General features: G+C 40.9%; 1 protein-coding gene across 4 annotated transcripts in view; it reads right to left on the bottom strand.

The window, feature by feature from the left end:
- ATF7 (activating transcription factor 7) overlaps positions 1-18,372 on the bottom strand; it is a 74,466-nt gene that overhangs the window by 29,961 nt on the left and 26,133 nt on the right. For all 4 annotated transcript variants that reach the window (XM_075199213.1, XM_075199214.1, XM_075199211.1 and 1 more), the window contains one exon: positions 7,656-7,711. In XM_075199213.1, coding sequence (XP_075055314.1) covers positions 7,656-7,711 — 56 coding nt within the window. The remainder of the gene's footprint in view (positions 1-7,655; positions 7,712-18,372) is intronic.

Here is an 18,372-nt window from a genome sequence, read left to right on the forward strand (position 1 = left end):
AGAGGCACTGTCAACTTGTGTCACACACTTAACATTTATCCATCTCTAGGGGGGTGTATGTACATACCCACTAAGGGTTAACAAGAGCTGTTATACCATTGTTTTGCTGTATTTTCCCCCTTCATGTCAATGGCCCATTCATTTCAATTGGGTTGTGCTCTACATGTAGAAACCCTACTAAAATGAACAGGGCAATTGTTTTTTCCCCACATCAATAGAAACTCGGTCTGGATGGATGTGTGATCTAAGCATGGATTCCCCAGGACTCTATTCACAGCCAGCCAATTACATCACAGCTAATGCGGGAACCTGCTTGCGATTGGTTGAATTGGCTATTTCAATTCAATTTGTTTCTGCGGCGGGGTTCCTAATAAGCAGTTTTTGGGGGTCTGTTATGGTTTTTCATTTTATATGCCATGGATTACAAGCAGATTTCCCTTGGATTAGAAATAAAGACATCTTCCTGTTGATTACAATTTTTAGTGGGTGACAATTTAAGATGATTTCCTTTGGTCCTAAAATTGCCCATAAAATTACAACTACAAACAATGATTTCCCATGAATTACAATTTAAGATTTCATGTGAAGTAAACTTAGAAATTTCCCCTGCATTACAGCTTAAGATCCCATTGATTTACAAAGAAATAATTTCTTTTTATTTATTTATTTTTATAAAAGAAAGTGTATTTGGCTGATTTTAGTTCATTAAAAGTTGATTTAACAATCACGTATGTGGTATTTACACCTTTACCATTATACTGTGACAACAGCTTGTCATTCTAGGGGGTTCAAAATTCCTCACTACCTCAACCTCCAGAGATAAGGGGTGCTGGAAAGACCCCTACTGCCTATTAGCATGTGGCTGGTGGTCTCTGGTGGAGTGTGTGTGCGTGTGGGGAGGGGGGGGGGGGGACTACATGGTTTTTGAAGTCCCCTCCCCCCCCATAGAGGGTCCAGCCCTACACTGACCAACCTATGAGTGGTTTTCCCTATGAGGAATTTTGGGTGTTGGGAAAGCTCTGTAACATGTATTCCAGATGCATTCACAAATACACGTGTACAGGTCAAGCGTATGTAACAACTGCACATCAAACGCTTATCAGATGTATGTAGTAATGCATAGTGTATATAAGCATTTTCACATGTGGCTTGCACTTGAGTTTTTGCAATACAAAAGAAATGGAGGAGGTTAATGAGTCTAAATGTTTTGAACTTTTATTGCTACCCCATCTTCAGGATTACTTACAAATGTGAGGTGCAACAATGTTTTACATTTAAAAGCATAACCGAGTGGCCAGATGGGACTAGTATGTGGAAATTGTAGCTGTAACAACCATGAAAACAAAGCCAAATCCAGCAAACAACAGCCGTCCCATAGAGATCAGATCAGTTACACTATAATTGTAAGTTACTGGAAAGGAGATGCTCACACCCTGCTAAATGTTTTACAAATGACCTATTTAGCAGTCAGGGCTATATCTAAAGCAAAGGCTTAACACAAATTAACCTGAATCCATCTCAACCGGTTCTTACAGTCCTACAACACAATTACACTTCCATTACTATAAAGTCTTACAAATCAATGGCTACTTTAAGCCCTGGAGGCAGTGAGAGAGTTAAGGACTGTGTTTCCTGTGAGTTATGGCTCCCAGATTAGTTTCTGCCAGGAGTCATCAGGACAAGGTCTCACTTACTTTGGGGTTGTTCTTCAGGGCACAAATGACAGGGTAACAGGTAGATTTTTTTTACAGCTTTTGACATAATTTCTTGGAAGCCAAACCTTCAGCTGTCTCCTTTAATGTGAGGTGTATTTACGTTTCCCCAGAGACTTCAAATGTGGAGAGATTGAATTTTCTCAAGGTAAGTTCCTCAATGAGGTAAGAGCAGGTTAGGGGGTTTGTAGAAAACATTATTTATACTGAAAGAGTCATGCTCCTTCGGTTTATTTGTATTTTATTCATCCAAGTTTTACGGTCACTAGCAGTAAAACACATTTGTCAAGGAAGTCCTGTAGAGCAGTAATGCACTCTTTATACAATAAGCGTGACAGAACAAACAGGTTTGTTACCTTTTGTCTTGGCAAATATGAGTTAATTCACCTGCTAGCACCGGACATATATGTCATTTGTTGATTTTGCAATTTGGCAAAGTAACCATTATCAATCTTGGTACACAGAGAATTAGTGAATCAGCAAACGTGATACCTTCAGTCAGACAGGGGGAGACATTTGTGTATAGCACAATCTCATTGATGTAGGCGATTTGCAAAGCAAGTGCCTGATGTGACGGTTGATGTGGGCAATGGCAGGAGTGTGCCTAGTCATTCTGTAGCTGGAGGATGCTACTGAAATGTCTTTTATCTGGTCATACTGTAGGGTAGTATATACAATAAATATCATGGATATCTGCTGCTTTGCACTCCTCTTCGTTTTTGGGAGCAGTCACCATTCAACAGTATGGTGACTGCTCCCAGCCCAAATCTAACAAGTTCCCGAAAAAACATTTTTTTCGGAAACTTGTCTTGAAGCTGGCGTACATTATCATAAATGAAAAAATCCAATGCTGTCAGCTCTGCTCCGAAGAGCAGAGCTGGACAGCGCATGTGTGGAGGGATCACATGATCCCTCCCTGTCACTCACAGCTTTCTCTCTCTGCAAGGATAGATGCAGAGACAGAGAGGGGATCTTTATGCGCATGTGCAGCTCTTCGAACTGCGCAGTTGAAGGAGGAAGAACACCTGGAGGAGATCCCGAGACAGCGCTTCCGAAGAGGGGAGCAAATATGATTTATTTTTTTTATCACAGATACAGCAGTTTTTCGGAACTGCTGTTTCTGTGATCTGTTGTTCATAAATTTGAGAAATAGTTCAATCCTTATCCATGCGATAAGGATTGATAACTATTTCTCATTTTTGCAGATGAATGATAAATGTGCCCCCATGCCTTCAAATTAACACTGGCTGCAAGAGGGGCAGTGGAGGCCCATGAACTGTCCTTACCAGAACAGGCCCCTTTAATATTAGAGGGGTTGGCTGAGGTAGGATTGCTTTTAAGATCTCAGCTGTGAGTTAGCTGGTGATCAGAGAGCCAAGTCCAAAAATAACAGCAAGAAGAGACATAGCAACCATAAGATGTTTATATCTCCATTCAATACTCCACTCCTCTGGGGACAAGCAATCAGCATGTTCTGGGATAAGCCAGGCTGTGGATGCAGCACTGCTAAATTACACTATTTTAACCTGTCTTTAAAATATTTTAAACATACGGATACATTTCATAGGTGACTTTTTTGAATCTAGAATCTATTACATACAACATAAACCTAAGTGTCAGCATATGATTGTATTTACATTACAGGGATAACTGCACAAACACATCACATCTGCAGTAAGAGCAGTTGAAACACAAATCTCTGACACATGATAACCAGGTCCAACCTAAACATTCTTAAATATGCGCCATCACCTCCTCCAACATCCCCCTTAGAATGAGCTTTACTGAAATCAGTGTTGTGTCCAGACCAATTCTTACTCAAGTAAATACAGTTTTAATTACCAGTTGTGTCTATCTCAGTAGATAGATTTGACATACAGGCAGTTTTAATACCCCTGTCCTGCGTCAGGGATCAATGATCCATTGTGCACGATGAGAAAGCGTGCAGCCTGTGCACACAAGCTTCTTCATGTAACACAGGGCTGATATGTCTTATTCTTGTATGTCCATGTCAAAGCTACTATGCACAGGTTCCTCTTTTATTCAAAGGGATCAATGACCCTGGAGCGCAATTGTCACTCTACTGTTTAACAGAACACATATAGAACGTAGGATAGGTGGGTTGTTTGGACACCTCAATGCTATATTATATAATATATATATATATATATACATATACATACACACACACACATACATACATATACACACACACACACACACACACACACACACACACACACATATATTTCATGAAAGCATTAGTTATGTTACCATACTCCATTCATTGACTAGGTTATTTTCAGAAACATTACATACAACACAATTTGGCTCATGAGTACGTCATTACAGAACATGCTCCTATATATTTCACATTTTACCTCTCTGGCAGTGACACAAACAACATTTTTAAAAATGACCTCCGTGCCATTGGTTTTCTTTACATTAATATTTAAGGTGTTGGATTACTTTTCTTTTTAAATCACTGCACTCACTATGCCCATGGTAAACCTGAGCGACACTGACTATCCAGTGCTGCTTCCGTTCTGCACATCATAGTTCCCAGATCTCTACACCAGTAAAGACTTGTGACAGTGCAGTGACTCCATCCTGCACTACTTACTGATGTATTGTCCCACCAGGGACACCTGAGAGGCAGAGTGAGGACCAATTCTAGTATCTGCATATTGTGCATGATATTATCAAGGGGATCCCCTAGGAGTTGGGAGTGGAGGAAAGAAAAAAAAAACAAAAAAACACTGATACAAATAAATAAAAACACTATGTTACCAGTGTGACAGAACCTTTTCAAAGCAAAATACAACTATTTTCAGGAAGGTGTGTCATAAGTACAGACAGAAAATATGAAAAGTGTCCACACAGATAACAAAGGCAACAGTATCATCAGGATACGGAAATTGTCTACATTTATGTCCTCTATTCAGGCAAGAGATCTGTATATGTAAATCTGTTTCACAAATGTTTCTTGTCTACAGTAACAGTGTGTATTGCTCTATGTATTTGGAGCAAGGCAAGAATAAATTTAGCAACACTGATTATTTTGTAAATCAAGATAAATTCCACTGATATTCCTGTGAGATTATGTACATGGAGATTACTGATGCAACATAAAGAAATGACATCTACCTGTAATGTGTGTAAGGGATCTTTCCATGGTTCGCTGGAACCAGCAAATCTGTATTCACAAAGTCAATGCGCTACATATAAATGTTAGTGTAGCAGTCAACTTCACACAGATATTTTGTGGAGGGAACTAATGGCATCACTGAGGTATGAGGCACAAAGGGCAAACGGAGAAATCTTAAAATGTTCTTTAAAAAGGTCTTTGATTGAATGACTCTAAAGTGTTACCCCATATTCTATTACTAAAGTCTTTATTTAGAATGTAAAAATGTCTATTTTATTCCTCAATAAAGTTTTTCTTGTACCTTGAAGACAATAGAGAATGACTATGAACACATCTATTTTCTTAGACAGAGAGTTAATATCACTGGGGAGGAATGATGACTACATTACATATATTGCATGGATTGAGTTTCAGGGTACGACAGGCCATTTCACAGAGGTAAAAAAAGTTCCAGATACACAATGGGAGCTCCAGTTAGCGTCAACACTCACCATTATATTTAGACATTTTCATTTGTGGAATGTATATTCTATGAATAGAGGTGGTACAGGGACAGACAGCTCATTCTGCTGCATGGTTTGGGTAGAACTGGAAACACTTTAGCCCACATTCTGTCCGTGAAATGTTACAATATTTTGTGGTCAAATGGGGAAAGAGGCAACAAAATTGCATAAAACAGTTGTGAAAAATTGCTCACCTGTAATATATTCTATAAAAGTGGTGTTTAATAAACCACTCCGACATTTTAGTAATTAGCTTAAAATAAAGCGCAAGTGACAGAAAAATAGTGAGATCTATAGTGAGATGTATTGTGTTATACAATATGCATTACACACAATGGTTGCCTCCATTGTGTACAGGGGACACGCATGTTTAAGGATAACTATAGCCGCTTTGGTACCATGCAAATGTGTCATATTTAAACATGTTTAACCATTTTTGTCCTCCTCTGTAAACCACTCGGTGCTGGCAAAACTCATGTTTGCTTACATTTTATATAAAAAAAAATATAAAATATAAAATTTCTACTTTTGTAGTGGAAATTACTATAATACAAATATTTGTCTGGTTAGATTTGTAGATTATAGTTAGTTTTAATTACAATTTGACATAAGTTTGAAAACTTGACTTTGTTATAGTCTTGGTTGTAGGCAAGACATTTACAGAAAGACCCGCCGTGGGTCCATCTGGGATGGGTAGGCCTGGCAAGTGGGCAGGTTCTGGAGGACTAACCTGCTCCTTTTAGAATGTGGTGCAAACAGACGACTGTGCTCCAACTCAGGCTCTAAATATTAGCACCACTTTTATACAGATACACCACAGAAATACCCTATGTACATAACTAACACATTAGCAGGGAATGCAGCCCATTGTAGGCTATTAGCTGCATTACAATGCATGGACAGAAAATACACAGGCCTGTGACAGACTGACAAGTAGAACTGCAAATTTCTGCACAAAACACCATTTTTATGCAAATGAATATTATCTTTAAAATGTTCCAAACTGATATACATTAACAAACAAATAATACAATAACGTGTTTCACCATAAACTCTTTTTTTTTTAAACATAATTAAATGACTGGCACAGTAAGGAGACCACTTAGAAACTAAGTGGAAGGAAGACAGAATTGCTGAACATGTTTGTTGGGCACCATGAGCCTTGGTCACATTTGGTATTACAATGTGCAGACCCATATACCGAGATGAGCACAGCCATGTACCGAGAGATGGGGACAATTTGCAGTAATTAGCAGGACCTTTTCTAATCTGAACCTCTGCCATTCGCCATCATTGTTGCTCAGCTCTCTCCATAGCAGGCTTGAGTTGGAAGTGAGGCTCTAAGGCTTACATTTAGAGATTTTGTGACGGGTCTCTCCTGCTACGGAAAGGAGTGAGCAGCGCCAAAGGCGATTGGCAAAGTCCCAGCTATATATATGTGTCTGGACCCTGCTAAACAGAATTGCCAGGGGAGGGAGTAAAATTCGTATTTAAAGTGGAAAATCCCTTTCAGCAAGAATGAGAAACTAAAAACTGCATTCACAGAATTGCCTGTGGACATCTCAATACACGAGTCTGCCCAGTGTAATACTGCCATTATTGGGAAGGGAGACGAATTAGTCAAATTCAATGAAAACCCTGTAACTTTTATGTAAGAAACATGACAAGTTGAACATCATGGATCTGTGTCTTTTAACAACCTATGTAGTTATGCAAGTAGTACAGACATTTTTTTCATCCTGACTTCCCTACTCCAACAACTTGTCCAATCAGCATCCAGCTGACAACACCGCACAGAGACACTTCTATTTCAGCTTGTCTAGGCTGAGTATCTGGATAACCATGGGAGTGGAGGCCCTGCTGGGTGTGAGAATCTCCCAGTATTGCAGCTCCTGTACTTTTAGTATTTGTGGGGGGAAAGAGGTTTCATGGAAACAAAGTAGGTTTTCTGCAGTTCATATATAAAGGAATTTAGAACAGAACCCAAGATATACAGAAAGAAAATGCCTGCAGGAATATGAAACAACTAGGATCACAAGGCTAGGCTTGTCTGCTTGTAGTGCTGAGAACAATATATGTAGCACATCTTGTGTATTTCTGCTACTGTAGTATGGATATACAAATTGCAGCACCGTATAATATGGCTGGGGTGACGAACCACATCATAAACATCACGATACCCAATGTTCAGCAACATGCACCTGCATAACAGATTATGTCTGCACTAATGACAAAACTAATGTTAGTTTGAAGATTGCATCTTACAAGTGAAACACCCCGACGACCCCTTACCTGTCCACAGCCAGGGGCGCTGCACACAAAAGGACGATCGTCTCCCATCGCTTCCTCTGTAGATAAAACAAAAAGAAATTAGACTACTGTATTAGTTATCAGGTTTGTATTATGGCCTTCAATAAATATTTAGTTATTGACACCCTCAAAACACCTCTATCTGCTTTGAACAATACTTCTTTAAAATGCAGCTGTAATTATTTAACAAATCCAAAGAAGACAAAATAAAAACCAAAACAAAAGGTTTGTTGTAGGAAAGAAAACATGGACACCCCAGTGTGTACACATCTTATTCAGATTCCTGCTATCAGATTTCAAATGTGGGTGTGTGTGACCCTCTCCCAGGCCGAGCTCCAAGCCCTACCAGTGTGAGCACCGTACACAGCTTAGAATATCCGACCAGACACCCATGTGGTGGGTTAGACAGGTGCAAGGGATGAGGCCCTTCATCAGTCTAACGGAAATCACTGAGCTTTCACCACCCTCAAAACTGCATCCAAGCAACACAAGCACATTTATTTACCCTTCATTATTAACAGATCCTGTTTCATATGCACTTTTCACTTAGCTTAATGTGCTTTAATTGACAATACAGCAAATCATTTACTGCTGTAACAGTATGCTGATACTCTAAGAAATGTAAGGCATTGGTGCCCAACACATACTGTGCAATATAGCCATTTACTCAGATGTAAGTGAGCAGGAATAAATCTTAAGTCATTAAGGAGAGGGCATAGGGCATAATTATATGCAGTGCAAACCAGTGATGTAAAAACAGATGGAAATTCTTGGATAAGAGCCCCATCCCCTATGTATACAACATTCCTCCTCATTACCCTGGGTAGCAGTGTGTCTCATAGTGACTGTAGGAGGAGGTGCTCAGTGATCATGTCTGTGTGTATGACATTCCTCATCAATACCCTGGGTAGCAGCGTGTCTCATAGTGACTGTAGGAGGAGGTGCTCAGTGATCATGTCTGTGTGTATGACATTCCTCATCATTACCCTGGGTAGCAGTGTGTCTCATAGTGACTGTAGGAGGAGGTGCTCAGTGATCATGTCTGTGTGTATGACATTCCTCATCATTACCCTGGGTAGCAGCGTGTCTCATAGTGACTGTAGGAGGAGGTGCTCAGTGATCATGTCTGTGTGTATATGACATTCCTCATCATTACCCTGGGTAGCAGCGTGTCTCATAGTGACTGTAGGAGGAGGTGCTCAGTGATCATGTCTGTGTGTATGACATTCCTCATCATTACCCTGGGTAGCAGTGTGTCTCATAGTGACTGTAGGAGGAGGTGCTCAGTGATCATGTCTGTGTGTATGACATTCCTCATCATTACCCTGGGTAGCAGCGTGTCTCATAGTGACTGTAGGAGGAGGTGCTCAGTGATCATGTCTGTGTGTGTATGACATTCCTCATCATTACCCTGGGTAGCAGTGTGTCTCATAGTGACTGTAGGAGGAGGTGCTCAGTGATCATGTCTGTGTGTATGACATTCCTCATCATTACCCTGGGTAGCAGTGTGTCTCATAGTGACTGTAGGAGGAGGTGCTCAGTGATCATGTCTGTGTGTATGACATTCCTCATCATTACCCTGGGTAGCAGCGTGTTTCATAGTGACTGTAGGAGGAGGTGCTCAGTGATCATGTCTGTGTGTATGACATTCCTCATCATTACCCTGGGTAGCAGCGTGTCTCATAGTGACTGTAGGAGGAGGTGCTCAGTGATCATGTCTGTGTGTATGACATTCCTCATCATTACCCTGGGTAGCAGTGTGTCTCATAGTGACTGTAGGAGGAGGTGCTCAGTGATCATGTCTGTGTGTATGACATTCCTCATCATTACCCTGGGTAGCAGCGTGTCTCATAGTGACTGTAGGAGGAGGTGCTCAGTGATCATGTCTGTGTGTATGACATTCCTCATCATTACCCTGGGTAGCAGTGTGTCTCATAGTGACTGTAGGAGGAGGTGCTCAGTGATCATGTCTGTGTGTATGACATTCCTCATCATTACCCTGGGTAGCAGCGTGTTTCATAGTGACTGTAGGAGGAGGTGCTCAGTGATCATGTCTGTGTGTATGACATTCCTCATCATTACCCTGGGTAGCAGTGTGTCTCATAGTGACTGTAGGAGGAGGTGCTCAGTGATCATGTCTGTGTGTATGACATTCCTCATCATTACCCTGGGTAGCAGTGTGTCTCATAGTGACTGTAGGAGGAGGTGCTCAGTGATCATGTCTGTGTGTATGACATTCCTCATCATTACCCTGGGTAGCAGCGTGTCTCATAGTGACTGTAGGAGGAGGTGCTCAGTGATCATGTCTGTGTGTATGACATTCCTCATCATTACCCTGGGTAGCAGCGTGTCTCATAGTGACTGTAAGAGGAGGTGCTCAGTGATCATGTCTGTGTGTATGACATTCCTCATCATTACCCTGGGTAGCAGCGTGTCTCATAGTGACTGTAAGAGGAGGTGCTCAGTGATCATGTCTGTGTGTATGACATTCCTCATCATTACCCTGGGTAGCAGCGTGTCTCATAGTGACTGTAGGAGGAGGTGCTCAGTGATCATGTCTGTGTGTATGACATTCCTCATCATTACCCTGGGTAGCAGTGTGTCTCATAGTGACTGTAGGAGGAGGTGCTCAGTGATCATGTCTGTGTGTATGACATTCCTCATCATTACCCTGGGTAGCAGCGTGTCTCATAGTGACTGTAGGAGGAGGTGCTCAGTGATCATGTCTGTGTGTATGACATTCCTCATCATTACCCTGGGTAGCAGTGTGTCTCATAGTGACTGTAGGAGGAGGTGCTCAGTGATCATGTCTGTGTGTATGACATTCCTCATCATTACCCTGGGTAGCAGTGTGTCTCATAGTGACTGTAGGAGGAGGTGCTCAGTGATCATGTCTGTGTGTATGACATTCCTCATCATTACCCTGGGTAGCAGCGTGTCTCATAGTGACTGTAGGAGGAGGTGCTCAGTGATCATGTCTGTGTGTATGACATTCCTCCTCATTAACCTGGGTAGCAGTGTGTCTCATAGTGACTGTAGGAGGAGGTGCTCAGTGATCATGTCTGTGTGTATGACATTCCTCATCATTACCCTGGGTAGCAGTGTGTCTCATAGTGACTGTAGGAGGAGGTGCTCAGTGATCATGTCTGTGTGTATGACATTCCTCATCATTACCCTGGGTAGCAGTGTGTCTCATAGTGACTGTAGGAGGAGGTGCTCAGTGATCATGTCTGTGTGTATGACATTCCTCCTCATTAACCTGGGTAGCAGTGTGTCTCATAGTGACTGTAGGAGGAGGTGCTCAGTGATCATGTCTGTGTGTATGACATTCCTCATCAATACCCTGGGTAGCAGCGTGTCTCATAGTGACTGTAGGAGGAGGTGCTCAGTGATCATGTCTGTGTGTATGACATTCCTCATCATTACCCTGGGTAGCAGTGTGTCTCATAGTGACTGTAGGAGGAGGTGCTCAGTGATCATGTCTGTGTGTATGACATTCCTCATCATTACCCTGGGTAGCAGTGTGTCTCATAGTGACTGTAGGAGGAGGTGCTCAGTGATCATGTCTGTGTGTATGACATTCCTCATCATTACCCTGGGTAGCAGTGTGTCTCAGTGACTGTAGGAGGAGGTGCTCAGTGATCATGTCTGTGTGTATGACATTCCTCATCATTACCCTGGGTAGCAGCGTGTCTCATAGTGACTGTAGGAGGAGGTGCTCAGTGATCATGTCTGTGTGTATGACATTCCTCATCATTACCCTGGGTAGCAGTGTGTCTCATAGTGACTGTAGGAGGAGGTGCTCAGTGATCATGTCTGTGTGTATGACATTCCTCATCATTACCCTGGGTAGCAGTGTGTCTCAGTGACTGTAGGAGGAGGTGCTCAGTGATCATGTCTGTGTGTATGACATTCCTCATCAATACCCTGGGTAGCAGCGTGTTTCATAGTGACTGTAGGAGGTGCTCAGTGATCACGTATGTGTGTGACATCATCCTTTGTTCTTACCCTGTGAAATGCCCAAATTATACACACTTCAGAAGACTACACCTTACCAGATGCTGTCTACATAGCCACCAGCCCCTGTCCAATGAAAACAGAACAGACACTATACTCTACTGACCATCATGGGAGATGACAAGTTGATGTTCACAGACAGGAGATAATTCCATTAATCCAGTCCTAGATATACATAAGAAACTAAAGAGAGACACTGCTATTTATGACTGAATGTCTCACCCAGGAGGCTCTACAATGTCCAATATTACAATAAAAGAAAGTGAAATGATTACTTCATTTTGTGCAATGACAATATACTTTCTGAAGTACTATTCAGTGATACAGACTTCATCCTAAGCAGATACTTGTTAGAAGGTAGCAGATCATATTGTATGATCACTATAGTTAATCTATAAAATATACAAATGTTTCATTATGTGCCTTCCAAATGACCAATGATTTATTATTATGTTGTGACTGCCAAACAACCCAATGAACACGTATCAAATGGTCACACAATGCAAATGTAGACCTGGTGGATAGGGAGAGGGTTCCACTTTCATGATACACCACAGATCAGTATTACAGCGCTTTTATATCTGACTATACTAGGACAAATGGTCCTAGTACTCTTCTCAAGCACATATACAATCATAAATAGCTCATTAGGCAACACACCTCAAAGATGGCTTATATTTCTAAGGCTCATCAGAGCTGGTTTATTGTTAGACAGGTGTGTATTGTGATGGAGGCAGGTTTACATTTGATGCAAGTTCTCCTCTCTCTACTTATATATACATTTGTGTTCATGTTGATATTGGCCTGATAATGTGAACTTTAGACAACTTCTAGCTGTAACATATATACTATAACTCATTTTCTCCCACTACTCTCTCTCTTGGAATTAAATTCTCCTCCCTCAGTATCTACCATAAATTATTTACAAACTCTTCCCATTGAATTTGATTCTCCGTTACATCCCTCTCCTATAACTAATCCCCCCATGCATTCACTTCTCTCTCCAGTATAATAAAATTCTCCCCCATCCCCCTATAATCCTTTTATCCCCCTCCTTTGTTTCTTCTTACCTAGTATACAATCAGGTGGTAAAGGAGAGGCTGTCCCTGGCTGGCATTACCAATCCAGGCCCCTGATATTATCACGTTGCGCAGCCTGCCGCCTCATCCAATCAGCGTCCCTGAGCGGCAGCATGGTACGTTATGTATACTCTTAGATGAAGTAAGAAGAGAAAGCAGGGGGGGATTGGAAGATTGTATACACACACACAGTGTGAAAAACAGTGTATATAATCTATGTATATCTCCACACACACACAGGTCTGGTATACGGTGGTATGTCATGCCACCACTTCCCCTACTGCAGTCATTGCAAAACTATCAACTTCCACCTTTTAATAACAGGGTTAAATAAGCTGCTTGTCTAACAAGCTTCACTCCTCAACCATTTCCTGGGAAAGGCCTTTGGACAGCGCATGTATTTCTAACCCATAAGCTTTGCATGTGTATTTTTTTTGTATTATTATTATTTGTAAATGAAGCATGAAGGCAAAAAGCCATCCCTCCCTCCAGCAGCTCAGGGCCTGGGCCGGCTTCCAAGTCAGCAGCAGTAGGCACAGTGGTTCTCTTGGAAAGCTGCGGAGATAGTAGACTATGAAAACCAACAGTGTCAACAATGAGCCCTGGGCATAAGGTTTTCCAGCTTTCATTTAATCTTTAACTTGATAAACAAATGATTTAGTCTTTGATGGTGCCGCCTGCAAAGCATCATCATGACTTAGATAGTATTAAAGTCTTGAGAGAAGAAGTCCAAAATGTATTTTACTATAAAAAGCGTAAAATACTCAAGTCTCACACTGATTTTCAAATGTAGATTTGTTTAAAAATAATGTTTAATAATGTCTTTCCTCTCCTATGTTCTCTAGTAACCATATAATTCACCCTTCGTACATTATTTATGTCAATTTAATAAAAGAGAAAAAGCTCAAGTGATCAAGCGGAGCATGTAATCATGTTCTGACATCAGTGGTCTTGCCAACGTTTAGGAGTCCACTGTTTTACACTCAGTACTCTGCATTTCTTTTATCTGCTATACCTGAAAACAAACCACACAAGCTAATGCACACATGCTCTGGCTACTGAATGCCCCAAGAGAAAGGAAGCTCCCTTTTAATAACACTAGCATTACAGCAAGAATGGTGCTCTAAAGACAGTGGCCTATAATGTGTGCATTTATGCATGTACAAAAGACAGTAAAATACAGAGGGAAAAAAGAAAGGTGCTCACAGGTCGTCAGACTACTTATATTTGGTTTATATATATATTATTGTTTCTACAGCAGCACACCAGAAGTAGTATTACATATATTTAAGTTATTTATTAATCATGATTAACAATATAAATTATTTTATTGCTAAATAAAAGGAACTAGTCATAATATCCACCAATATACATTATACAAGCAAAATATTAAGGATCTTAGATCTTATTTACATCTGCGTTACATACCGAGGTTTCTCAGTACACTATATAAACCGCCAATGCACTTTATCATCTAAGGAAACAAAACATGCATTGTGTGCTGGGTACAGTCAGTGTTGATTCCATCATATATTAATTGTCTACTCTCCCAGGAGGCTCCTACATTTCAGGGAGCCCTCCTGGAAGAACAGGCACTCTCCTGGTTCCCAGGGAGGCGGTGGCTTAATGACATGACACCCCCACAGGACAATGTTGTGAATCTTGAGGGGGTAGGGTTACAGATGCGATGGCATCACCAGCCCTCTCCTAAAATTGTCTCTCTGACCTCCTCTCCAGGATCTTGCGGAGGCCAGAAACTACAAGTTGACAAGTATGTACTAGTGCAGTGGTTCCCAAACTTTTGCAGTTCGCGGCACCCTTAGAGTCTCCATAATTTTTTAAGGCACCCCTCCAAAATAATTACTGAGCAGTCCTGTTTTAGAAGTAGTTGGGTCAAAAAAATGTAATAAGTATTTAGGTCAGGACTGAAATACTTATTTAGTTGTATTCAAAAATGCCCCCTCTGCATCCAGACACTCTGCCCCCTCTCACACTGCCCCCTCTGCCCTCTGTCACGATGTCCCCCTCCTCTGCCCTCTCTCACGCTCCCTCTCACTCTACCCCGCGCCAGCCATAGAAAAAACAAACAACACATAAACGTACCAATCCGCGCGGCACCGGGACCCAGCATCCTCCTCTCTCACGCAGCAGCTTGTCACTAACAAGCTGCTGCGTGAGAGAGGAGGATGCTGGGTCCCGGCGCCGCGCGGATTGGTACGTTTATGTGTTGTTTGTTTTTTCTATGGCTGGTGCGCGACACCCCTGGGAGCCGCGGCGCACACTTCGGGAAGTGTCATTCTGACACCTATGTTTTTTGTTGTGTTTAAGAAAAATCAAACAAGATGTAATGAATTTCAGCTTATACAAGAAGGGTATCTCTTCTTTGGATGTCCGGTTTTACCTTGGTATATTAGAAAAAATAAAGTTAATGTGAGCAAATCTTTTCTCACATCCATCACGGGGAGAGGCAAACAACAGACACGTGAATAAAGATCAATGATTCTGCACCTAAAAACAAGATATTGAATACAAAACTCAATATACATCTTAGCACTATCAGCATGATGAGTGACGAATTTATCAGAAAGAGGACGCAAGTATCTCTTCCTTGTAAACAGTGAGGAAGGCAAAGAAAATTAAAACCAAAAGGTCACAAAAAGCTGCTGTGTTTGCATCTTGGAGTCACAAAACTATCCATTAGATGGTACCTTCAAGCCAACATGCTATTTGGAAAGGCTGCCAGAAAAAAAGCTCATACACACAACCAAAAACAAATTGAAGGCATTTGCCAAACTCAATTTGGACCATGATTGAAACCGGGTGCTATGGTCATACGAGAGCAACATTAAACTCTGTGGCCACTTAGGATGATGTGGAACGCGACCATTTGAACACATTTATATAAAACAAACATTTAAATGTTCTAGTTTGTACAGCAGCCAGAATTCCATCCCAGAGGTGACTGCACAGACCTTGCTAAAAAGGCACAAAGGTGATGCTTGCAGATTCCTACAAAGCTGAAGTGCTGGCACGAATGGCTCATTCTTTTTCACATTTCCTATTCTGAGGCTGCTGTTAAAACAACAGTGTCCCACCGGCTTGGCTTGCTGCCTGCCTGGGAGAGGCAAAGTAAACTGTGGAATGCAAGAGGGGGAAAAACAAAAAAAAAAAAAAATCCCACAGAATTCTGGGGCTGAGCTTGGATTTCCTTGATTTAAAATTCTAGAAGTTAGCGCTTGCTTAAAAAGTATAGGTCTCTAGAAACAGCAGATCATCTTACTTCTGTTCTAGAATTTGTAATGGACCGATGTGGGCTTCATGTCTGCAATTATTAAATTGCTCTTGAAATATGGAGAAGCAACAGGTCTTTGGAGGAAAACTTAGAGCCACACCATGAAGTGAGAACTCCACTCACATTATGAACAATTTTTGAAGAAAGTCAACAATTAACATTGCTGGAAAGGAGGGGAGTGATGTACTTATGTTTAAAATCACAAAACACAACAAAAAGTTGTATTTCGAACACCCAGAATGTGCTATGTATATACACACTTATTCCTCTATTCTCCATTTTGGTAGTGCTGTGTAAATCTTTCCTTTTCCTGTACAGCTGTTTAACGATAAAACAAAGTGTTCATACATGTAAATTCAAGGTAAAAGACCATCAACCGCTAAATGTTTTGCTAGAGGCCCTGGCTCCTGTACACAGTTCTTGTACAGAACTTCTGATGGCTACACAGGAAACACCAGGCTACACACATCAGAACACTGCCCAAGTTAGCATTCTAGCAGAAAAACAATGTATTTGCTACAAGCAGAAGCTGCAATGGATCCCAGAATAAATGTTGCAGTCTAATATCAAAGACACAAAAGGATACCCAGAGTATAAAATATGCAATGTCAAGAGTAAAATCAATTTATTTTTTTTATAAGCTGTTCTTACCTGCTCTGAATGTGTACATTTGTATGGTTCATATTGTGCTTGATATTTTCTGCTCTTCCACCCACATCTGCGGAGGAGAGAGATTTGCACGGCTGCTGCCCACTCAGTTATGCACTGCTTTGGCTAGACTGTGTGTGTGTGTGTGTGTGTGGGAGGGAGGGGAGCGACTTACAACTGCAGATCACACTCAGAGAAATGCATTGTCTGTCACACAGTATGTTCCTGAAAGTACACAGAATATGCAAAAAAAAAAAAAAACAACTTATAGCCCCCTGTCTAATTTTTTCCACCTACATACATATCATAAATTCATGTGTCACCCAATGCTAGAGCAGACTATACAGTTATATTGATGATCAGCAATGGTCATCCTTCAATACGTCAGCTGCTGCTGAACTACATCTACAAGAAGCTCCTCCAGGTACTAGCTGGTAAGTGAAAGCACTGATCCCAACACAGTTCATTTAGGGAAAACAAATGAAGCTTATTTGATGTACATGTAGAGTCTCCTCATACATAGATGTTCGTCCCCAAAATAACAAAACCACAGAGTGATTTACTATTCAGTGAATAGTAGTATTCCTACAGGCTGGTCACAGCGCAGTCCCTGTTCATTTTACAATTAGGGGTTAGCTGGCAAATTTATCTGCAAGTAAAACATGGAGACCGATGTAACCATTTTCTACATGCAAATTATACGTCTTCAATTAAAAAGCTCACGTTTGTACAGCTAGACTTTATTATTTAAATTGTATAAAATATGTATTTGTAATCTAAAATAACTGCTGTTTACAAGTGTACAAAAACAGAATTGGACATCAGAAATGAATGAATTCCTAGAACTTGGGGGAGGTTCTCTCTAATATTTTAAGTCTAAGGGGTCGATTTATCAAACCTTCTACAAAATAAAAGTGGAGGATTTGCACATAGCAACCAATCAGATTCTAGCTATTCTAGACTGTACTGGATAAATCATAGCTAATATCTGACTGGTTGTTATAGGCAACACCTCCACTTTTGCTTTCAAGTCTTAACATACCGTAAATACTCGTGTATAAGCAGAGTTTTTTAGCACATTTTTTATGCTGAAAAAGCCCCCCCTAAGCTTATACTCGAGTCAATAAATTTTCCCAGTTTTCTGTGGTCCTCGGCTTATATTCGGGTCGGCTTATACTCGAGTATATATGGTAATGTTTGTCACATTCACTCTTGAATCCTTTTACTGTCTACATCCCCAACACAACTGCTGATAAACTATTCCATGCATCTATCACCCTTTCTGTAACAATGTTCTTCCTTAGGTTAACTCTCACTCTTCCTCCCTCCAAGTGTTCTCTTATTCTAGAAATCATATATTTTTTTTTAGAATATTGCCATCCTGAACCATTTTGAAATCTTTGACAGTACCGAAGATGCGGCCTTACCAGGGACCTAAAGTGGCTATATATGTCCTTGCTTTCTGCTACCTCTACAACTAAGTATTCTACTGGCTTTCCCACTGCTTACTTACTTTAATACCATTGTCCCTTCCCTCTGCTGTTGGCGACATTATCACTATCACTATTCACTCTTCTATTCTGATTTTTGTATGCGGCATGCATTACTTTATATTATGTCCATCCTACTATTCTCTCTAAATCGCTATGCATTTGATTTACCC

This window comes from Mixophyes fleayi, chromosome 2, assembly GCF_038048845.1.
Source record: "Mixophyes fleayi isolate aMixFle1 chromosome 2, aMixFle1.hap1, whole genome shotgun sequence".
NCBI lineage: Eukaryota > Metazoa > Chordata > Amphibia > Anura > Limnodynastidae > Mixophyes > Mixophyes fleayi.